Below are 24108 nucleotides of genomic sequence, written 5' to 3' on the forward strand. Positions count from 1 at the left end.
TCAATTCTGTTTCTTAAACAGCTGTTAGGCAGAGAGGCACTGCACAAATGCTACCCTTAAGAAGTATATTGCCTCGGGATATGGACAACATGAGTACAGATGGGAGACCATTGAGAAGGCCCTGCAGGGGTTCAGATGCAAAAGGTGCTCGCCCACCCCCGGAGGAAATTAGGGAATCTCTTCTAAAGGAGCTGTAGCTGAGAGGGCCAAGATGATGGATGGGACTTCATAAGTTCTACATGGGGGATGTGCACTTCAGACAAAATGAACCGAATGAACACAAGCATAGAAACACAAAGCTGTATGTGTTTGGGAAACAGAACGGCCCTCTAATTTTTCTGGAATAAAGAATGTGAGATGGTCAAAGGTTCAGAACAGGCTGGGTCCCTATTAGGAAATTTAGTGTTATCTTTTGCCAAATACTCATCATTTATCCACATGAAATATGCTTCTAATTCCTCCACAGTATAAGCAGCTATCAATAAATGGTACTTGGACATTCATATTTATATTCAAATATCACACCAGAGAAGGGATTTAGATTAGCAAACATGTACATATACTCATACTCTGATATTTGTAACACAGTTTTCTTACATAAGTCAACTAGCACTTGTAATTTGGAAAAGGATAAAGGTAGGTTTAATAAACATAACTGTTCTCAACAGTATATAGCAGCTTCTTATAATTAATGACTGCTGAATTATGACAAGAAACCTAAATTTACATGTTACTATGTTTTTCTTTTAAGAAGCTTGGAAAATATAGAAACAAACCAATAGAAACAGCATAAATTTCTTAAACTATTATATCCTTCTCTGCTTCTCCTCTCCCCACCTCCATGGTAAGCTTGGAGAAAACAGAAAAAAAAAAAAAATTAAAAGGAAATTTAAAATTATCTACAACCTAGAAACATTATGGCATAATTACCTTACATTTTTTTAAATGTTGTGCTTTATTTTTAAATGTAGTTTTTACACTGGTTGTATAAGTATTTGTGAAAATATAGAGAAGCTCAAAGACAAAATTTAGTCACCATCTCACATCTTCCCAATAAATACACGCACAAAAAAAAAATCACTTGAAAGAAATTTCAGTGAAGTAGTTGACTCGTATTTAACTTATGGATAAATAAAACTCCCAGACATTTTCATTTATACTGATATTTCCTATGTCCAATACAAAGATACGATCTTCTACTTTGTAAGTGTTGGAAAAGTACTAAATGCCAAGATGCTAAATGTAAATTCCAAACTAAAAGAAAGTATTAATGTTAAAGGTCTGCTGCTGTGCCTTAAGATAGACTCAGTGTTTGCTGATTTGAGCTATTTGTTTTCATATTCTCATTTAATTTACCATAAAAGCATATTTTTTCATTCTCACTTCTAATTTATCTCAACCTTCGATATTTTATATATGCTTACATCAACCTTAAATTTATCTTTGCAGCCAGAGCATAAACAAGTGGATAGATTATAGAGAATGGAGAGCTTTTTTAAAAAAAGAGTAGACAGAGAGCCTGAAAAAAATATACTGACTTCCCATTGTTGTTAGAATTAAATGCAGGCTTTTAGAGTACTACAAACTGTATGTGTGTATAACTGAGTCATTTTGCTGTACACCAGAGACTGGCACAACACTGTAAATCAAATTAAAAATAAAATAAAGTACTATGAAACCCTGAAAAAAAAAAAAGGATTGTTTTCAAAAATTTACTTACTTCACTACTTGAAAAATGTTAACATATTTTATCAGTTCGGTTGAACACAGAATACAAGCAATGTCTACAAAAAGCAGTGCACTGTTGAGCCCGATGCACAGCATCCCTGATGTAGCAATGTGTAAACATGTGTTTGCCACAAGTAGGATTACCAAGAGGTGGAGAGGCAAAGGAAGAAAAGGAAAAACTTACAAGACATAAAGACTTAGAATGCACCTTGCATCCACAAAAGGACTGTAGCTCTCCAAGCACACACTTGTGTGATATCTTGCACCATTTCCATTGGTTCTTCCAGTCAGTTCACAGGAATGACCCTAGCTTGGATCTTCCTATGTTTTGCAGAGGGAGTGTGTCAATTCCTTCCCTGATACTTGTACTCAATCAGAAACCATTGCCCTCGGCTGTCTGCTGGCATTCTAAGACCTGGGACATCTGATCACGCTACTATCGCCAAGAAAATCCAAAAAGGTGTGATAGCCACAGGTTGTGGTCACACGTTAAAACAATCATGGACCCCAGAAAACCCACCCACAATTGTGAAACTAAAAGCCTAGAAAGAATATCCCAAACAAGGAAAAATAACTAGCAAAGGGAGCTTCTCCAGCTGCTTCCGTTCACATGATCATACACACATCTGTATACCAAAACCACATACTAATCACCAATGCTGCAGATGGTGACTGCAGTCATAAAATTAAAAGATGCTTCCTCCTTGGAAGGAAAGTTATGACCAACCCAGGCAGCATATTAAAAAATAGCGACATTACTTTGCCAACAAAGGTCCATCTCGTCAAGGCTAAGGTTTATCCAGTAGTCATGTATGGATATGAGAGTTGGACTATAAAGAAAGCTGAGCGCTGAAGAATTGATGCTTTTGAACTGTGGTGTTGGAGAAGACTCTTGAGAGTCCCTTGGGCTGCAAGGAGATCCAACCAGTCCTTCCTAAAGGAGATCAGTCCTGGGTGTTCATTGGAAGGACTGATGTTGAAGCTGAAGGTCCAATCCTTTGGCCACCTGATGAGAAGAGCTGACTCATTTGAAAAGACCCTGATGCTGGGAAAGACTGAAGGCAGGATGAGAAGGGGACAACAGAGGATGAGATGGTTGGATGGCATCACTGAGTCAGTGGAGATGAGTTTGAGTAAACTCCGGGAGTTGGTGATGGACAGGGAAACCTGGCATGCTGCGGTCCATTGGATCGCGAACAGTCAGACACGACTGAGCGACTGAACTGAACTGAATGCCTAGGACATCATGCATAGGAGCCCTTATCCAAGGTAGCGATTTGTTTTATGGAATGTGCTATCTTCAAAGAATAACGCTAATAACTATGATTCTATTCTATTTTATAAAGTGAAAATATTTTATTATAGTTTCTGTATTTTATATTTGGTTTCAAGATGACTTTTAACTTGATTCCATCACAATTTTTCATTACCCAAATAAGTGTTTCATATACAGTATATAATAATCCTATAAACAAATTATATTAAAACAGAAAATATGTGAAGTGAGGTCAGGGCTTCTCAGGCGGTCCAGTGGTTAAGAGTTTGCCTTGCAATGCAGGGGACACCAGTTCAAACCCTGGTCTAGGAAGATCCCACATGCTAGGGGGCAGTTAGGTGCAAGCATCACACCTACTAAAGCCTGCATGATCTAGAGCCTGTGCTCCACAGCAAGAAAAGCCACCTCAATCAATGAGAAGCCCGTGCACTGCAACTAGAGAGTAGCCCCCACTTACTGCAACTAGAGAGAGCCCGTGCACAGCAGTAAAGACTCGGTGCAATCAAAAAATTTTTTAATTAAAAAAAAAAAACAACTGAGTTCAAATGGAAATCCGACTGTTACATGAATTCCTTTGAAGACTAATTAGATTGTTGATAGACTATGATGATTCAGACTCAGGTCTGTATTTCAACGCTTAGGAAAACATTCAACTAAGACATGTTTTTCATCTAGAATGCTGAAAACAGAATAAAAGTAAAGCAAGGGAATAAAAATTTTTTTTTTCACCATGGGAAAAGCTACACAGGTCAGCAGCTGCCATCTTCTCAGAACATGCCCTGCCCTGCCAGATGTCTTTTTCACAAAGCAGTATATTTTCTTCATCTCCTCTGCAACGGACATTGCTCCAATAAACGGGAATAAGGCCCAGTTCAGAAAACGGGGTTTGTTTTGCGACTCCTTTTCCTCTGGAAGTACAATGCTCAAGGTTAGGTTTATCAAATGTAGGCTAACTTTTATCAAAGCACAAGGGTTTTAAAAAAATTGAAAAAGTCAAAAAAGGTGGATGTGGAAGAAAAAGACAAACATAACGGATTATGTAAATTTCAAGGAAATCAAAATATTAGACCAGAACAGGGTGATTATCTATGGCAATCTTTCTAATTAACCTTGAATAATGCTAGGCATGTGCCTTTATCTACAGCTGATTTTAGAAGAAAATGGGCAAATACTACAGACATAAAACAGGAGTCTGGATGGTTATATGGAAGAAGTGTGTCTGTCATGTGATCTAGTGGGACTTGGATTCTAGTCTGCACTCAGCTGCAAATTACTCTAACACGTCTCTAAGTCCTTCCTTCTGATACATGAAAGAAGTCTGGATGCTTGGAGATTCTTTCCTATTCCAATATTTTAGGCTGTCATTTTCAAAACAATTATTATTGCCACATCTAAGCAAGGTAATATCAAGAGAGGCAATCCATTCCCATTTTTAAAAAATTTATATATATATAATAGTATTTGCTAATGAACTTTTGAAATCAATTAAGAAAACTCATCTAGTCTACATACTTTTAACCTCTAATATGTACAAAGCTTAAATTAAATTTTTAAAAGATTAAATGCTTATCTGAATAACATGATGATCTCTAGAACTGTCTCCATGCTACAGCTTCCATTAACCCAACAATAAATATTTGGGGTGTATCTAAAATATGAATCTGTCTTGACAGCAATAAAGCCAGGTTGCTCTGCTCTTATTTGAAATTCTTTTTTATTAATGGACTACTAAGAGATGACAGAAGGAATCAGATCAGCTTATCTGAAGTTTATGTTTGCATAAAGATAGTTTACATTCTTTTATCAATCAAGAGGATCTCTGTAATTCACATCTCCACTACAGAGCTTGTTTTGTTTTAAAATTTTTTAGAAAATTTTATTGGCATATAGTTGATTTACAATGTTGTATCTGCTGTACAAAAAAGTGAATCAGTTATGCATATACACATATCCATTCTTTCTGCTGTACAAAAAAGTGAATCAGCTATGCATATACATATATCCATTCTTTTTTAGATTATTTTCCCATATAGGTCATCACAGAGCACTGAGTAGAGTTCCCTGTGCTATAAAATAGGTACTTATTAATTATTTATTTTATATATAGTAGTGTGTATATATCAATCCCAATCTCCCAATTTATCCCTCCCTACTGTCCCCCCTTAGTAATCATAAGATTGTTTTCTACATCTGTAATTCTATTTCTATTTTGTAAATAAGTTCATTTGTACCATTTTTGTTTTCTTATGTCAGTCTCATAGAAAATTTCATTCTTCTCTGCTTTTCAGGGATAATAAAAGCACAGGTAGAAAGGTCCATGAAGGAAGACACTGACATCAACCTACAAATTGTTACACCTTCAGGCTGTCAAAGAAAAAGCATCAAGCCAACATTCTTTGTGACTTGCCCAACCAGCCAAGGACTGTTTGCCAAACAAAACACTGGGGATAAAATCAGTAATTAACATGCTAACACCATAACTCTTTGTAGGCTCTCTCCTCTTGCTTTTATCCTGATTTATTTCAACCCTCATTGTAAAAAATTAGTGAGTTGTAGCTGAACTTAACTAATTGTTTAGTTAACTAACTTAACTAATCGTTGTTTAGTTGCTAAGTTGTGTCTGACTCTTTGCAATCCCATTTACTGTAGCCCGCCAGGTTCCTCTGTCCATGGGATTTCCCAGCAAGACAACCGGAGCAGGTTGCCACTTCCTTCTCTAGGGGCTCTTCCTGACCTAGAGATAGAACTTGCATCTCTTGCACTGGCAGGTGGATTCTTTACCGATAAGCCACCAAGGAAGCCTAATTAAGTATTGTTGTTGTTGTTCAGTCGCTCAGTCGTGTCCAATTCTTTGAGACCTTAAGGACTGCAGCACACCAGGCTTCCCTTTCCTTCACCATCTCCAGTAGCTTGCTCAAATTCATGTCCATTGAGTCGGTGATGCCATCCAACCATCTCATTATCCCCTTCTCCTTCTGCCTTCCATCTTTCCCAGAATCAGGGTCTTTTCCAATCAGTCAGCTCTTCACATCAGGTAGCCAAAGTACTGGAGCTTCAGCTTCAGCATCAGTCCTTCCAATGAATATTCAGGGTTGATTTCCTTTAGGATTGCCTGGTTTGATCTCCTTGAGTATAAGGGACTCTCAAGAGTATTCTCCAACACCACAGTTGGAAAGCATCAATTAAGTATTACATTAACCCTATTTGCTACTCTAATAGAATCAAAAGTCTGAATAAAACTTAAGCCTGCAAGGTTCGCCTGTACTAAATACTAATTTCCCACCTTCCGAGTGAGAAGACAGGAAACGGGCAAATTAAAATTCTTACTGATTTGACTGCACTTGACTAACCTTTTCATTTGTGTCATCACATTAGATATTACCACTCATTGATTATTAATCTAAAATATTTGCAAATAGAAAGCTTTTCTTTCAGGCCTTTTAACCTTTATTTTTTTCATAACAAGATATTTTCCAAGCTTTTTAAAGATCCTTGGTCATAAAGGTCAAGAAAAATATAGGGCATGTATACTTGGAAAAAATAAATGATACAGAAAAGCAGAACAATAACAACAACAAAAAAACCCCATTAATTCCAAAATGGAAACTTCTGCTCCTGGGAAACCCCTTGAGACAAAGCATAAAGGTACTGGGCATGGTGGGAGTCAGTGTACACCAGTCCATTTTAAGGAGAGTGCCTAGGGTCAGGCTGAAAGCATGAGGAGAAGAGGGTGAGAGAGGATGAGATGGTTGGATGGCATCACTGACTCAATGGACATGAGTTTGAGTAACTCCGGGATTTGGGGATGGATAGGGAGGCCTAGTGTGCTGCAGTCCATGGAGTAGCAAAGAGTCGGACACGACTGAGTGACTGAACTGAACGGAACTGAGGGTGGTAGGAACGGCCAGCAACTTCTCAGGATGACAGGTGCTGCTGGGCTGAGGGAAATTGCCATCTCTTACAGAATCTCCTCAGTGCAGAAACCTATGTCCCAGGATATCACACCTTACTCAGCATGGGATGAAACTACAAATGAACTTCACCTCCTACACACACACATACAACAGTGGAATCTGTGGCTGGCTCAAGGTAAAAGCGAATGACAGCAACCACAGGCTGTAGAGGCTACTGGGAAAATAAAACTCTTAGGACCCAATTCTTTGTTTCCTGGCACTGAAGAATCCATCTGTTAGATCAAAGACCAAAAGATGCTTTTATTTTTGGACCATTTAGCTTCTGCCCATTTCCTAGTCAATTCAGTTCAGTTCAGTTGCTCAGTTCTGTCAAACTCTTTGCGAACCCACGAACCACAGCACGCCAGGCCTCCCTGTGCATCGCCAACTCCCAGAGTTTACTCAAACTCATGTCCATTGAGTCGGTGATGCCATCCAACCAACCTTCTCATCCTCTGTTGTCCCCTTCTCCTCCTGCCTTCAATCTTTCCCAGCATCAGAGTCTTTTCAAATGAGTCAGTTCTTCACATCAGGTGGCCAAAGTACTGGAGTTTCAGCTTCAGCATCAGTCCTTCCAATGAATATTCAGGACTGATTTTCTTTAGGTAGGACTGGTTGGATCTCCTTGCAGTCCAAGGGACTCCCAAGAGTCTTCTCCAACACCATAGTTCAAAAGCATCAATTCTTTGGCATTCAGCTTTCTTTAGAATCCAACTCTACATCCATACATGACTACTGGAAAAACCACAGCTTTGATGAGACAGACCTTTGTTGGCAAAGTAATGTCTCTGCTTTTTAACATGCTGTCTATATTGGTCATAAGTTTTCTTCCAAAAAGGAAGCATCTTTTAATTTCATGGCTGCGGTCGCCATCTGCAGTGATTTTGGAGACCAAAAAAATGAAGTCAGCCACTGTTTCCACTGTTTCCCCATCTATTTGCCACGAAGTGATGGGACCAGATGCCATGATCTTAGTTTTCTGAATGTTGAGTTTTAAAACAGCTTTTTCACTTTCCTCTTTCACTTTCATTAAGAGGCTCTTTAGTTCTTCACTTTCTGCCATAAGGGTCGTGTCATCTGCGTATCTGAGGTTACTGATATTTCTCCCGGCAATCTTGATTCCAGCTTGTGCGTGATCCAGCCTAGCATTTCTCATGATGTACTCTGCATATAAGCAGAGGTGACAATATACAGCCTTGATGTACGCCTTTCCATATTTGGAACCAGTCTGTTGTTCCAGGTCCAGTTCTAACTGTTGCTTCCTGATCTGCATACAGGTTTCTCAAGAGGCAGGTCAGGTGGTCTGGTATTTCCATCTCTTTCAGAGTTTTCCACAGTTTATTGTGATCCTCACAGTCAATGGCTTTGGCATAATCAATAAAGCAGATGTTTTTCCGGAACTCTCTTGCTTTTTCGATGATCCAATGGATGTTGGCAATTTGATCTCTGGTTCCGCTGCCTTTGTTAAATCCAGCCTGAACATCTGGAAGTTCACTGTTGAAGCGTGGCTTGGAGAATTTTGAGCATTACTTTACTAGCATGTGAGATGAGTGCAACTGTGCGGTACTTTGAGCATTCGTTGGCATTGCCTTTCTTTGGGAGTGGAATAAAAACTAACCTTTTCCAGTCTTGTGGCCACTGCTGAGATTTTCAAATTTGCTGGCATATTGAATGCAGCAATTTCACAGCATCATCTTTCAGGATTTGAAATAGCTCAACTGGAATTCCATCACCTCCACTAACTTTGTTCGTAGTGATGCTTCCTAAGGCCCACTTGACTTTGCATTCCAGGATGTCTGGCTCTAGGTGAGTGATCACACCATCGTGATTATCTGGGTCATGAAGATCTTTTTTGTATAGTTCTTCAGTGTATTCTTGCCATGTCTTCCTAACATCTTCTGCTTCTGTTAGATCCATACCATTTATGTCCTTTATTGAGCCCATCTTTGCATGAAATGTTCCCTTGGTATCTCTAATTTTCTTGAAGAGATCTCTAGGCTTTCCCATTCTATTGTTCTCCTTATTTCTTTGCACTGTTCACTGAGAAAGGCTTTCTTGTCGCTCTTGCTATTCTTTGAAACTCTGCATTCAAATGGGTATATCTTTCCTTTTCTCCTTTGCCTTTTGCTTCTCTTCTATTCACAGCTACTTGTAACGCCTCCTCAGATAACCATTTTGCCTTTTTACATTTCTTTTCCTTGTGGATGGTCTTGATCACTGCCTCCTGTACAATGTCACGAACCTCCATCCACAGTTCTTCAGGCACTCTGTCTACAGATCTAATCCCTTCAATCTATTTCTCACTTCCAGTGTATAATCGTACAGGATTTGATTTAGGTCACACCTGAATGGTCTAGTGGTTTTCCCTACTTTCTTCAATTTAAGTCTGACTCTGGCAATAAGGAGTTCATGGTCTGAGCCATAGTCAGCTGCCGGTTTTGTTTTTGCTGACTGTATAGAGCTTCTCCATCTTTGGCTGCAGAGAATATAATCAATCTGATTTCAGTGTTGACCATCTGGTGATGTCCATGTGTAGTCTTCTCTCATGTTGTTGGAAGAGGGTGTTTGCTATGACCAGTGCATTCTCTTGGCACAAGTCTATTAGCCTTTGGCCTGCTTCATTCTGTACTCCAAGGTCAAATTTGCCTGTTACTCCAGGTATTTCTCGACTCCCTACTTTTGCATTCCAGTCCCCTATAATGAAAAGGACATCTTCTTTGGGTGTTAGCTCTAAAAGGTCTTGTAGGGCTTCAGAGAATCGTTCAACTTCAGCTTCTTCAGCATTACTGGTCAGGGCATAGACTTGGATTACTGTGATATTGAATGGTTTGCCTTGGAAATGAACAGAGATCATTCTGTCGTTTTTGAGATTGCATCCAAGTACTGCATTTTGGACTCTTTTGTTGACTATGAGGGCTACTCCGTTTCTTCTAAGGGATTCTTGTCCACAGTAGTAGATATAATGGTCATCTGAGTTAAATTCACCCATTCCAGTCCATCTTAGTTCGCTGATTCCTAGAATGTCGACGTTCACTCTTGCCATCTCCTGTTTGAACACTTAAAATTTGCCTTGATTCATGGACCTAACATTCCAGGTTCCTTTGCAATATTGCTCTTTACAGCATCAGACTTTACTTCCATCACCAGTCACATCCACAACTGGGTGGTGTTGTTGCTTTGGCTCCATCTCTTCATTCTCTCTGGAGTTATTTCCCCACTGATCTCCAGTAGTATATTGAGCACCTGGGGAGTTCATCTTTCAGTGTCATATTTTTTGCCTTTTCATATTGTTCATGGGGTTCTCAAGGCAAAAATACTGAAGTGGTTTGCCACTCCCTTCTCCAGTGGACCACGTTTTGTCAGAACTCTCCACCATGACCTATCTGTCTTGAGTGGCCCTACACGGCATGACTCATAGTTTCAATGAATTAGAGAAGACTGTGGTCCATGTGATCAGATTGGTTAGTTTTCTGTGATTGTGGTTTTCAGTCTGTCTGCCCTCTGATGGAGAAGGATAAGAGGTTATGGAAGCTTCCTGATGGGAGAGACTGACTGAGGGGGAAACTGGGTCTTGTTCTGATGGGCGGGGCCATGCTCAGTAAATCTTTAATCCAATTTTCTGTTGATGGGCGGGGCTGTGTTCCCTCCTTGCTGTTTACCTGAGGCCAAACTATCGTGGAGGTAATGAAGATAATGGTGACCTTCAAAAGGTCCCGTGCATGCACTGCTACACTCAGTGCCCCCAGCCCTGCAGCAGGCCACCACCGACCCATGCCTCCGCTGGAGACTCCTGGACACTCCCCGGCAAGTCTGGGTCAGTCTCTTGTGAGGTCACTGCTCCTTTCTCCTGGGTCCTGGTGCACACAAGGTTCTGTTTGTGCCCTCCCAGAGTCTATTTCCCAGTCCTGTGTAAGTTCTGGCAGCTCTATGGTGGGGTTAATGCCGACCTCCTCCAAAAGGGCTTATGCCATAGCCAGGTCTGCTACACCCAGAGCCCCTGCCCCAGCGGCAGGCCACTGCTGACCCTCACCTCCACAAGTGAGGCTCAAACATAGTTCTGCCTCAGTCTCTGTGGGGTCCCTGGGTTCTGGTGTGCACTTGGTTTGTTTGAGCCCTCTGAGCGTCTCTGGCAGGCATTTCCTAGTCAGCAGGGGTAGTAACAAGTGAAATGCATTTGTATGTAAAGGAACTCACTCCTTCCATTGGGGACCCTTTCTTTAAAAGTCTCCTGAGAGAAGTGAGTGAGGAACGTGAGAGAAGGAGAAGGAGGAGGTAACCTCTCCAAGGTAACAGCGGGGGGCCAGCACTCCCTTCAGGTATCAGCAGACAGATTCGGTCAAGGATGAACAAACTCACCCCAGCTGCAGCTGGTGACAAACAGCTGAAGCATCAGCGTCGTCCCAGTGGCTGCTACAAACGACGCCCCAGGCTCCATTCTCATACACTTCTACTGTGCCTTCAAAGGCGCTTTTGCCACCACGAAGCCGGACTGACCCTAAATGGAAAAGAATCCCCAGATCCTTGAATAGAACATAACCGTTTGAACACACTGAACATACTGAACGAGTCCTCGGGTAACATGCTGAGAGAGCCAGGCTTTCACTGTTCACAGCAAGTCCTTCTTTCTTTAAATGAGGATTTAGCAGGCACTTTTTTTTAAATTAACATCCTGATGTCAATGCTAAGGATACTTTCTTTCTTTATCCAGGCAAACAGAAGTCCAAAGGGAAAAAGTGGAAGACTGTGACTAATGGCAGATATTGCATCCCACATGTTTGATTACATCACATAGGAAGTTCTTATCACTTATGTATCACTTTCCATCTTCACGAGACATCACAGATTTTAAAAAAAGAAAAACAGAAACAAATACAATGCTGTTTATAAGTTACCTGTTATTGGCTGTTGTATCTTCCTTCTATCTGTTCTTCCACTAAAGAAGAATAAAATGTTTTTCCCCTTTTAGCCTCTACCAGTAGTTGTGAGAAGTCTAAAGACAATGTCTAAAATTTCAGAAAGGTGTTAAGTGTCAGAAATACTGTCTAATGTTAGTCTTAGGGAAACTGCCCCTAGGGAGACTGGTGTGGTGTAACTGAATGGCCCTTGAACTTCACTTCTCTTTACATATCATCCCCACTCAGCTGCTCCACAGTCCATAATTTGAGTCATTCTTCTCAGTCTTAAAAGAGTCAAAATTTAAATTAGAGCATCCCTGGGAAGATACTATTTTAAGTCTTATCCCTTAACTGTGGATCAAAGTGGTTACTAGGCTTACTGTGGTGATTATTTCATAACATATGCAAATTGCAATCACTATGCAGTACATCTGAAACCAACATAATAGCGTATATCAAATATATTTCAAGTTTTTTTTAAGTGTGCATCAAAGGACTACATTTCTCTTCTCACTGGCATTTATTTTTAGAGTCGGTCCTGAGGCTGCAGTTGAGACATGTGCAGAGGTAGAATCAAACTCAGACAACTTAAAAATTTCATAAAAGTCTGTGAAAAGTCACTTAAGATGACCTTTGTTTCATAGGTAAAAGAAGTTAAGAAATTAAATTTTATTAAAAATTTCTGGCACATTTTACATATTTCAAAGTAATCTATGGCTTTATAATTATTTTTCAAAAATAATAGATTCTAAATCATCCATTCATTTCATTTGCATTAGCCTAGTCATCTATCACTATTATTTTCCACCCAATCATCCTTTAAAAATATAACTATTTAAGAAACACATATCCTATCTCTCATGATAAATACAAAGTGTCATTTAATTTAAACAAGAGGCAAGAACAAATGGAGACAAAGTTGCACTGCCAAATCCTGATTACTCAGGAGAGAACGTGAGCGTGCATCATTCATATGGCAGATAATCTAAAACTGATTCATATATATTCCAACTTTCTTTAATTCAGACCAAGCAAGAGGAAGCCCTGTCTAGCTCAGTGAAAATGTTAGGGGGAAACACCAACTGAAACCGCTCACCCTGGCCAGGCACCACAATAACCATCTCATGATTTATTTTATGACAGGAGGTCCTGGTAAAGAACATGAAACTAACAAGCCACCACCAACCAGAAGAATTTGGGAAAGCTCCAAAGGAGACACCAATCCCTATGTCCTACCAACTTCCCAGAATCCTCCTCGCTGGAATCCATCTTGACTGAGCAATGCCTGGACCAACAGGAAGGACCTGAGTCAGAATGACTGGCCAGAGACAACCCGGAAACTAATCTCATCACCATAGGTCCCAAGACTGTGAGCCATGGGGCAGAGCAGTTCTCCTGGGTTTCCTTACAGTACTGCTCTCCACCCAGGCGCCCCTTTACCAATAAAATCTCTTGCTTTGTCAGCACATGTGCCTCCTCAGATAATTCATTTCTCACTGTCAGACAAGAGCCTACTCTTGGGCCTTAGAAGAGGTCCCCCTTTCTACAACAAAAAGTGTGAGCTGTAGAATATTTTTAAAGAAATATGTCCAAAGAGTTTAACTGAACTTTAATGATTTCTTATAATCACAAAATGTCTTCTATAGAGACCCACATAATACTAATATCATGCACAGTAAAAATGTCTTTTGATTTTTTTCAAATCAAAGAATTCATTTGTTCACCTCAAACACATGTTATTTGAAATGATGTTTAATCCGAAAGTGAAAGTCACTCAGTCGTGTCCAACTCTTTGTGGCCCCATGACTATACAGTCCATGGAATTATCCAGGCCAGAATACTGGAGTGGGTAGCCGTCTCCTTCTCCAGGGGGATCATCTCAACCCAGGGAGCGAACTCAGGTCTCCCACATTGCAGGCGGATTCTTTACCAGCTGAGCCACCAGAGAAACCGTTTAATCTATTATCTGTTTATTAATTCACCACCACCACAAATACCACCGCCATCAAATTCTTCATGTCAAAGGGTTGGACAGAAGTTCTAGTAATGAAAACAAACTGGAACTCTACTCATGCATGTTAAATAATCACAATAAAATGTAAAATATTGCCCAAATCACTAAAAAGCTTTCAAAGAAGAAATGATGCAGGCATATTATCTAAATGATTAAGGCACCTATCTACAAATGAGGAGGAGAAAACTCTGCATAATGTGTAATTGTTACCATAACATCATTATAACAAAAATGATAGCACTGGGAATAATTTCCAGGTCAATTATCAGTTCTACCATCATTTCTCACATGCACCAAACATGCTGTGGAAACCTGGATTTGTTTATCTGTATTTGTTATATGGCAAGAAATGTGGAGTGCTCATCCAATTTTCCTTTAACAAAGGGATACAAATATTTGCAATTCTGGAAAGGCAGTTTGCATGCCAATGACTAGCGAATTCTCTGGAAGAATCCATTCTCAACACCAACATCCCCAAAACACACATCTGCCTAGCAGTGCCCCTCCACATAGTTTATCCTTTCCTTACGCCATAAAAATTTCCAAAATATCTGAGTAATCATCTACCTTGAACTCAGTGAGTATTTCTTACTGGTATGTAATTCTATGAGGTTTACACTTCTAATAATTTTTTGAAAGAACTTTTAAAAAAAAATATCAGCAGGATAATATGCCTAAGATAAGAAAAGCATGAACACACAATTCATACTACATACATTTGAGACAGGAGGTAGTTTTTGTTTGGTTTTGGTTTTACTTCGTTCTTGCTTCACTTAGCTCTCTTAGAATGCTTAAGACGGTAGAACTGTAATTGGTTTCCCTTAATTTATGGATGAGGAAGCTATGGAGCCAACCAACTGAGCAGTTGCAGAGCCATGACAAACTGCCTCCCAGATTCCCTCCCTTGCTACCAGTCCCTTGCCTCCAAACCTGAGCAAAGACTTGGGATGCAATAAGCACTTTTCAATAGTTCAGGTACCACTTTATGCATTATGCCATGTTGGCATTCACCAGGATGGTGAAATACTACAACAAATCTACCAAACATTACATGGGGATACACTAGCCAGGCAGATCCATAAGACAGTCTTAAGAGTTTCTCTATACTACAGAACACAAGAGAAGTGGCTTTCTGGTGATCTATATTTGAGGCTAATCCTCCAGTGGAGGCTGATTTGTCCCATGGGCTGTACAAATTTCTAGGACTGTACAAATTTCTAGGACTATACATTTGCACAAATTTATAGATAAGCAATTACAAGAGGAAATAAAAAAAAAAAAACCAGAGAGAGAGAGGATAAAACAATAAAGCAATCCACAAAGGCCAGAGCCTGGTAAACTCATTTTTATTACTATCTTACTAACAATAAAATTCTTCAGACAAATTCTAGACCAGATTCTTTGGTAAATATTGCTCCGTTGTCACAGCCTCTTATTACCAAAAATTGATCTGTCTTCCTTGGTTCATACTTTCCTACTTCTGCCCAGCACTTTGCGATGTTCCTCGTAGTCTCAGCTCATGTCTCTCAGCAACACCTCAGTGAATCCAGGGTTGCATGGTCTTAAAGTCTCTCATGTGCCAATTTGATGGAAAAATATTCTATTCTAAATATTCCTATTTTATTAAAAAGTGTTAATAACAATAATCTAAAATTTGAAGTCTCAGACAGAGGTTTTAGATCAACTATAGTAGTCATTACTAATTTACAGACTAAACCAGTAATAGAAAAAAGTCTGGAACTATAAAGCTATGCATGATGGCATGTCATGGAGAGGAGCCCCTAGAGTTCATGAAAAGAATTATTGCAAAAAAACAAAGAAAACTGTCAGTCGTACCAGCCTGTTGGTATAAACAACTACTTAAAGGCAAAATGTGCCAATACACAACAATGGTCAGAATTCTACTACCTTAATTCTCTGCCAAAAATGTTGAACTTGGGGTAGGATGGAGTGGGAGATGGGAAGGAGGTTCAAAAAGAAGGGGACATACATATACCTCTGGCTGATTCATGTTGACATATGGCAGAAACCAACACAATATTGTAAAGCAATTATCCTCCAATTAAAAATGAGTACATTTTTAAAAGATGTTGAAATCACTGTCATTTTAGTTTACTACTATTTTTTATTATGTAAACACATCTCCAGTTTTTATAAAGGAAAAGGAACATAAAAGATTTTTGTTACAGAAATTTGCTTTATGGATAACTTAGCTACAAAAAAAAAAAAAAATAGGGATTCCTAAAACAAAGAGACATTCCAGAGGGGTTCTCTTCTGCCATGTTATCAGTCTCACTCAATACAAGGTAATCTAGAGAAAGAGAGTTAACTAGATTAAAATTCTCTTCACAAGTTTCATCGGTTCTCAAGGCTATTGCAGTGGGCTGAATTCTTTTTTTTTTTTTTTTAATAAATTTATTTATTTTAGTTGGGGGCCAATTACTTTACAATATTGTAATAGTCCTTGCCATACATTGACATGAATCAGCCATGGGTTCACATGTGTTCCCCCTCCTGGACCCCCCACCCACCTCCCTCCCCATCCCATCCCTCCGGGTCATCCCATTGCCCCGGCCCCGAGCCCTTGTCTCATGCATCGAACATGGAATGGTGTTCTGTTTCACATATGATAATATACATGTTTCAATGCTATTCTCCCAGAACGTCCCACCCTCACCTTCTCCCTCAGAGTCCATAAAATTGTTCTATGCATCTGTGTCTCTTATTCTGTCTCGCATACAGGGTTATCGTTGAAAGATGGTGATGGGCTGAATTCTTTTCCCCCCAAAATATGCTTAAGCATTGACCTCCGGTGCCTATGAATGTGTGAATTTATTTGGAAATAGGGTCTTTGCAGAGGATCAAGATAAATGAGATCATTAGGGTGGGCTCCAATCCAGTATGACTATGATCTCATAAAAAGGAGAGATTTGGACAGACACCCATAGGGAGAATGCCATCCGGAGGTTGCAGTTACATTTCCACAAGCCAAGGAACTATCAGAAGCTAGGAGAGAGCCCTGGACCAGATCCTTTCCTACTGTCTTGAGAGGAAGTATGGCTCTGCTGACACTGATCTTGGACTTCCAGTCCCCAGAACTGTGAAATAGCAAGTTTCTTTATTTAAGCCACTCAGTCTGTGTACTCATTACAGCAGCTCTAGCAAACTAATAGACCCATTCTGGTATTATCTCTCCATGGACAGCTGGCAAAACCATCCATACTTCAAGAAGACCTAAAAGAAATATCAGGAAAGGAACCAAACATGTCAGTTATCTTTGTTCTCTAAATCCAGCTCATTTCAAAATTAGTGAAATGAAAAGGTATGCCTATTTAGTTAACTCCTTAAAATATACTTATACAATAGCACTCACTCATGTGACAGAAAAAACAGCAAAAACAAAGATCCATCCCAGTATTCTGAACAGAATTAAAAATAAATATTTCTGAAATCTTGTAAAAATCACAGTTTGATAAATGAGGAATAGAAAATTAATGTTATCGCCCAAATCCTTTCTCATCCATTACTGAACTTCACAGAGGCACAAAATACTTAATTTTAGTCAGCTCTATTGTTCTGGTGGAACCAGAAATTCATGCTGGTGACATCAAGCTATTATTCAGATCTTTGACAAAAAGTATACTTAAAGCTGAAAGTGATGTAGAAATTTCAGTTTATGAACTATTAAAAAAACAGAACAAAAGTCCATTACATATTGGACAATTTAGTACACATATTTGACAATGAATTAAATATAATCTTATGCCTTCTACTAAAGGCAAAATTGGAAAAATATATTAAGTGATCATTTTCTGTCTTAATTATAAAACATACACCAAATAATCACATTGCCTAAAAACAACTGAATAGAGAATTAGTTAGTTGAATTTTTCAAGTACAGTTGGGGAGGCTACATTAATTTTTATGTTTTGTTTTTTTTCCTACAGCTTATTTGATAGTATTCAGGTATTCTATTTTGCCGGGAGAATATCAATAACCTCAGATATGTAGATGACACCACCCTTATGGCAGAAAGGGAAGAAGAACTAAAGAGCCTCTTGATGAAAGTGAAAGAGGAGAGTGAAAAAGTTGGCTTAAAGCTCAATGTTCAGAAAACTAAGATCATGGCATCTGGTTCCATCACTTCATGGCAAATAGATTGGGGAAACAGTGGAAACAGTGTCAGACTTTATTTTTTTGGGCTCCAAAATCACTGCTGATGGTGATTGCAGCCATGAAATTAAAAGACGCTTACTCCTTGGAAGGAAGGTTATGGCCAACCTTGATAGCATATTTAAGAGCAGAGACATTACTTTGCCAACAAAGGTCCGTCTAGTCAAGGCTATGGTTTTTCCAGTGGTCATGTATGGATGTGAGAGTTGGATGGTGAAGAAAGCTGAGCGCCAAAGAACTGATGCTTTTGAACTGTGGTGTTGGAGAAGACTCTTGAGAGTCCCTTGGACTGCAAGGAGATCTAATCACTCCATCCTAAAGGAGATCAATCCTGGGTGTTCATTGGAAGGACTGATGTTGAAGCTGAAACTCCAATACTTTGGCCACCTCATGCGAAGAGTTGACTCACTGGAAAAGACCCTAATGCTGGGAAGGATTGGGGGCGGGAGGAGAAGGGGACAACAGAGGATGAGATGGTTGGATGGCATCACTGACTCGATGGACATGGGTTTGGGTAAACTCCAGGAGTTGGTGATGGACAGAGAGGCCTGGCGTGCTGCGATTCATGGGGTCGCAAAGAGTCGGACACGACTGAGCGACTGAACTGAACTGAATTCTATTTTGTCAATGATTACACTTACCCATAACTGAAATCACTTTAGCATTGTGAAATAATAGATTTTACTCAAATCATGCCATGTCAAAATGAAATCATCTTTTAACATAGGAAGCATCCCCTTAAATATCCAACTGAACTATACTCACCCCCATTAGTCCTCATCTATAATTCATATTAATTGTTCATTTATTATTTATGTAGATACCTTTCATACTGAGAAAAATATGAACTTGTCAGGTTCAAAATGAAAGCATATCTTTTGAATAAGCAATTCTACCCATTTACATTGGGCTTACATAAATCTATAAGCCCATCCGGGAGATGGTGAGGGACAGGGAAGCCTGGAGTGCTGCAGTCCAGGGGGTCGCAAAGAGCCGGATACGACTGAGTGACTGAACACCACCACCACCAATTATTCATGCATTTAAAACATTATACAATATAATGCAAAAGAATAAGACAATATATGCATTTAAATAACTTTAGCAGAAAATTTTACAAATTGTGTTTATACTGTTCAGTAGCTAAGTCCACACATAAACACATAGTGTGGGTATTAACATTTTATTGTACAACTCTAAGTGATGAAATTAAACTACACTTAATAGTAAGTTTATCTGTCTCCCAGCGTACATATCACAGGAAAGGTAATAAAAAATGCCTAGTATTATTTTGACATTTCAACCAGAGAGTGGGCATCCTTAACCAGAGGACTTAGGTGATTTCTTATTCATCTTTGTAAGTTCTGTTCCTGGGCTTCTCTGGTGGCTAAGCAGTGAAGAATTCGCCTGCCAATGCAGGAGGCACGGGTTCGATCCCTGGGTCGGGATGAGCCCCTGGAGAAGGAAATGGCAAGCGACTTCAGTATTCTTGCCTGGAAAATTCCATGGACAGAGGAGCCTAGCGGGCTACAGTCCATGGGGCTGCAAGAGTCAGACACAACTTGTCAAAAAACAACACCTACACCTTACAACAACAACAAACAAAAAAGAAGCAACTAATCTTAGGAAACATCTTGCTAAGAAATGCACAAAATAAACAGGAAAAGTGCAGATGCTCCCAGACACAGCTCAAAGACTGGCGGCAGCCGGATGCTGATATACTGAGTGCAGTTCCTGGAGAAGGCGCTTGGGGGCAGCACTCTCGCTGCTGAGGGGGGTGTGCGCCGCCGCTATAATGTTCAGTTGCTAAGTCGTGTTCAGCTCTGCTACAACAGGGACTGCAGCAGGCCAGGCTCCTCTGTCCTCCGCTATCGCCCTGAGTTTATAACGGCCCCCAGCAAAACAAACACTGAGAGCACTTGTAAATTCTCACCATTTTTCATAAAAGTGAAAATTGGATTTCCTTTGGTTAGCGAAAACAAGTACTGATGTAGGTCTTTCTTAAAAGTGAAGCGGCATAAAGCAAACTTTCAAAAAGTGGGGGATACCTGTATAAGGATTGTATGGTCAGGCCATCCCAGATGGCCGTCCCCTTGCTCTCAGTACATCCCTCTGTTCCATCAGTCCCTGCGTTACACCCTACTCATGTGACTGACCTTCCCTCTTAATCATAGAGCCTAATCAGTCAACTCCTACATACCTGCCCCAACTCCAGCTAGGGACTGTGTGAATTCTTAGAACAGAGCATCTCCACTATGACAGCTTATCAAAGGGGTGGTGAGAGGTGTGCTCCTCTGCTGGTTTCCCTGGTAACCAGTGAGCCAACCTGACAAGTCAATTTCCTCTATAACTGGTAACCTCCCTCTCCACCTCCCAGGCCCAGCTCTCACCTCTATTCCTCCTACCTCACACCCCCTACACACACACACACACACACACACAGCAAAGACTACTGCCATGTCCTGCTCACCGCCTGCCACACCTGGTGAGATGCTGCTTCAGGAGCTGGCTGCAGACATGTAAGGCCCCCGCATCCATTAAACCATGGACGTAGGAGGCTGGGCAGGCACCAGGGCTTGCAAGTTTGTGGTGTGCAGCCCAAGAGGACAAACCTCAGTCACATTTTTTGACAGACTCTGTTGGTTCTCTTGAATAACTACCTGCTTCTCCCTGCCAGGCGAGGCCCCACGTGTTCAGAGGTCAATCCTGACTAATACAGGCAAAGCATGGTAACTGCATTTTCCTTCCCAGAGAGTGCCAGGAAGGTCTGAGCAATGAAACACAGGAGGGAATCTGTGCAGAAGTTCTGGGAAGGTCTCCTTGCTCTTTCAATGGGACATACATAAAGAGGATACCCTATCTTGCTTCTTCAAGTTATTCTATCTCAATATGAAATCTGGAATAACCATTAGTCTAAGGATAAAACCACACTTTGAAAATAATAGAATCAAGAGAGTAGCAGAGAGATAGAGATGTACTATGTTGGAGCCCGACTTCTTGTAATATGAACAACAAACTTCCTTATTTATTCAGTCATTTTGAATTAGGTTTTCTATTCTTTGCCATCAAAATTGCGTGAACTGATCCAAGCCACATTCATATCCAAGTTCATAATCATCACCTGTTTTCCTTCCCAAACTTCACAGCCATCTTTATTTTCAGTTAGTAAAAACATATATACATTTTGTGCCAATCTTTTCCCTTCAACTTTATCATGAGCATTTTTCCATCTTCTATAGACAATCTTCACAATTATCACTTAGGAGCTGCACCACACACTGACTCTTTGAGACCCTATGGACTGTAGCCTGCCATGTTCCTCTATCCATGGGATTCTCCAGGCAAGAATACTGGAGTGGGTTGCCATGCCCTCCTCAGAGGATCTTCCCGACCCAGGGATTGAACCCACATCTCTTATGTCTCCTGCATTGGCAGGTGGGTTCTTTACCATTAGTGCCACCTGGGAAGCCCTTAGGACCTGCACAGTATACATCAAATAAAGGGATCTCTGAATAATACATTATTGCTGCGCACTTAGGTTTGCCTTCACAGTTAAAAAACCAATTACTTTTACAAAGGTTACCTTCACACACACACACACACACACTGCATAAATATAAATATATAAGTATATATGCTTCATAAATATATCCATATTTATATATGAATAAATATATATATTTAATAAATATATATGCAGTAAGAGAGTGTGTGTATGTGTGTCTGTGTACAGTGTGTGTCCAGGATAATTACTCATAAAAGGCAATAGTAACTGAACATCTAATTTTCTTCTTAAAATTTTTTTCACATTACTGAAGAGTCTGATAATGCCTCCAAATCAAAAGTATTTTATATCTGCCTTAGCCTGAAAAGGAGATTGAGCTCAATATCTAAAATCCAGCCAGGGAATGTATCAAATCTGTTGTTGCTAATAAATGATTTTAGCATCTGCTACATAGAATCAAGATGCAGCATTAAAAAAATTTAAAAAGGGACAGCTTTCAGCCAACTTTTTAATTAACCTTCACTTCAAACACCAGATGGACTTCAAAGAATACAGCCTGTAAACAGCAGCATTTATCCCACAAGACCACTATCTCTATTTGAATCAGATTTGGGTGAACAGATTAGCAGGACATGACAAAAAGTCAGATCTATGAATCATTCTTTCTGGTAAAATCTCAGTTATTAGAGCACTATTGATTCTTCTATCTATTTTACCTATCAGTCACTTAAGGTTGAGTTCCACTCAGCTGCTTGTAACAAAAAGGAGTTCCCAGCACAGTGCAAGCAAGTTGCCCCACCTGAGGGGCCAACCTGAGACTAGAGAAGGGATTTCCCTTTCCAGTCAGGAAGTCGTAAATTACTGGGGCTCCCCAGGTAGCACAGTGGTAAAGACTCTGACTTTCAAGCACTGGAGAAGGAAATGGCAACCCACTCCAGTGTTCTTGCCCGGAGAGTCCCAGGGATGGGGGAGCCTGGTGGGCTGCCATCTATGGGATCGCACAGAGTCGGACACAACTGAAGCGACTCAGCAGCAGCAGCAGCCAATGCAGAAGACACAAGAGATGGGGGTTCGATCTAGACGATTCCTTGGAGGCGGAAATGGCAACCTGCTCCAAGTATTCGGGCCTGAAAAATTCCATGGACAGAGGAGCCTGGTGGGCTACAGTCCACGGGGTCACCGAGAGACAGATCCAACTGAGCGACTGAGCACATTCCTGGAGGTCATCAGTCACCTGTTAATTCTTCCTGTAGAAATGTCAAAACTAACCTGGCTCACATTCAGTTAATAAATCATATTCTAGTGAGCTAAGTTGGTATTACCCCACACTGGTCAAATAACAAGTGTGGTACCATTTTCTAAAACCACACAAAAAGTTACCATAGGCCTGCCGTATGTGCATGCATGCTAAGTTGTTTCTCCTTGCGATCCTACTGCCTGTAGCCCGCCAGGCTCCCCTGTCCATGGGATTCTCCAGGCAAGGATACTGGAGTGGGTTGCCATGCCCTCCTCCAAGGGCATCCTGACCCAGGGATCCAACCCAGGGATTGAACCTGCATCTCTTATGTCTCCTGCATTGGCAGGAGGGTTCTTGACCACTAGTGTCACCTAAATCTAGTAGGATTAAGTCACAGAATGGCAGATTCAGCTGACGTGACCACCCACTGCTACACAGCTTAGGTGGGTTCTGATGCCCTCCCCTGGTTTTCCCTGACTGTGGCAATGAGTTTTCAGTTTCCAAATGACCTTGACTGCTCATTAGAAATGCACATTCCTCAGCCAGATTCCGGAGATTACTTAAACAGGGTCTCAAGGCTAGAGCCCAGGTATCTGTATTTTAATACGCCCCCCCAACCACCACCCCCGTGCCATGATTCTAATGCTTATTGTAAGAACTAACTCTCCAGGCTGATTCAGGGTATTCCAATCCCCCAACGATTCTTTTATCACTGATTTGCAAGTTTCACACACCCAGGGCCCAGGCATAATCTTCCTTGTTCTGAGACATTTGAGCCATTGGAGTGTCCACGCCCTGCCCCACTCACCTGAGATCCCCCTGCCACCCCTTCAACTAGGTTTCAATCAACTTTCCACCTTGGAGACACCAGCTTCCTCATTTGTCTCCACGCAGCCAGGTACATGAAAATCTAGCCTCCAGTATATTTTTCAAAAGAGGGATTCCGTTACAATTAATCTTCTTTCCTTTTGTTCAAGCTATTTTTTGTTTAAAAAAGAAAGAGAACGAAAACCCTGGATATTTTCAAGCCATAAGATACTGGAAATCACATGCATTGGGCCAAACATAGCTTCCTTTCTCTTTCCTTTTAAACTAGTCTTTAAGCTACAAAAATAGAATCATTAGACTTTTCTACAGGCTTCCCAGGTGGCTCAGTGGTAAAGAATCCACCAGCAATGCAGGGGACACAGGAAATTCGAGTTCGTTCCCTGGGTGGGGAAGATCCCCTGGAGGAGGAAATGGCAACCACCTCCAGTCAGTATTCTTGCCTGGAGAATCCCACTGACTGAGGAGCCTGGCAGGCTACAGTCCATGAGGTCAAAAAGAG

At 40.5% G+C, this 24108-nt stretch overlaps 1 protein-coding gene and 2 long non-coding RNA genes across 8 annotated transcripts in view; 2 read left to right on the top strand and 1 right to left on the bottom strand.

Annotated features, from left to right (window-relative positions):
- PRSS12 (serine protease 12) overlaps positions 1 to 24108 on the bottom strand; it is a 99084-nt gene that overhangs the window by 72139 nt on the left and 2837 nt on the right. For 4 of the 6 annotated variants that reach the window (XM_081485883.1, XM_081485894.1, XM_081485874.1 and 1 more), the window contains exons 2-3: positions 11314 to 11452; positions 3734 to 3912 (exon numbers count right to left, since the gene is read on the bottom strand). The exons of the other annotated variants lie outside the window; for them this stretch is intronic. In XM_081485883.1, the coding sequence (XP_081342009.1) occupies positions 3734 to 3912; positions 11314 to 11452 (318 nt within the window). The remainder of the gene's footprint in view (positions 1 to 3733; positions 3913 to 11313; positions 11453 to 24108) is intronic. 6 annotated transcript variants of the gene reach the window in all.
- On the top strand, positions 16 to 13318 carry LOC145505707 (uncharacterized). Its single transcript, XR_014053224.1, has 2 exons — positions 16 to 144; positions 12996 to 13318. It is a non-coding gene; the product is annotated as an uncharacterized LOC145505707 (long non-coding RNA).
- On the top strand, positions 16803 to 18730 carry LOC145505743 (uncharacterized). The gene is made up of 2 exons (XR_014053250.1): positions 16803 to 17188; positions 17814 to 18730. It is a non-coding gene; the product is annotated as an uncharacterized LOC145505743 (long non-coding RNA).

This window comes from Giraffa tippelskirchi, chromosome 1, assembly GCF_054371585.1.
Source record: "Giraffa tippelskirchi isolate mGirTip1 chromosome 1, T2T-mGirTip1v1.2.pri, whole genome shotgun sequence".
NCBI classification, from domain to species: domain Eukaryota; kingdom Metazoa; phylum Chordata; class Mammalia; order Artiodactyla; family Giraffidae; genus Giraffa; species Giraffa tippelskirchi.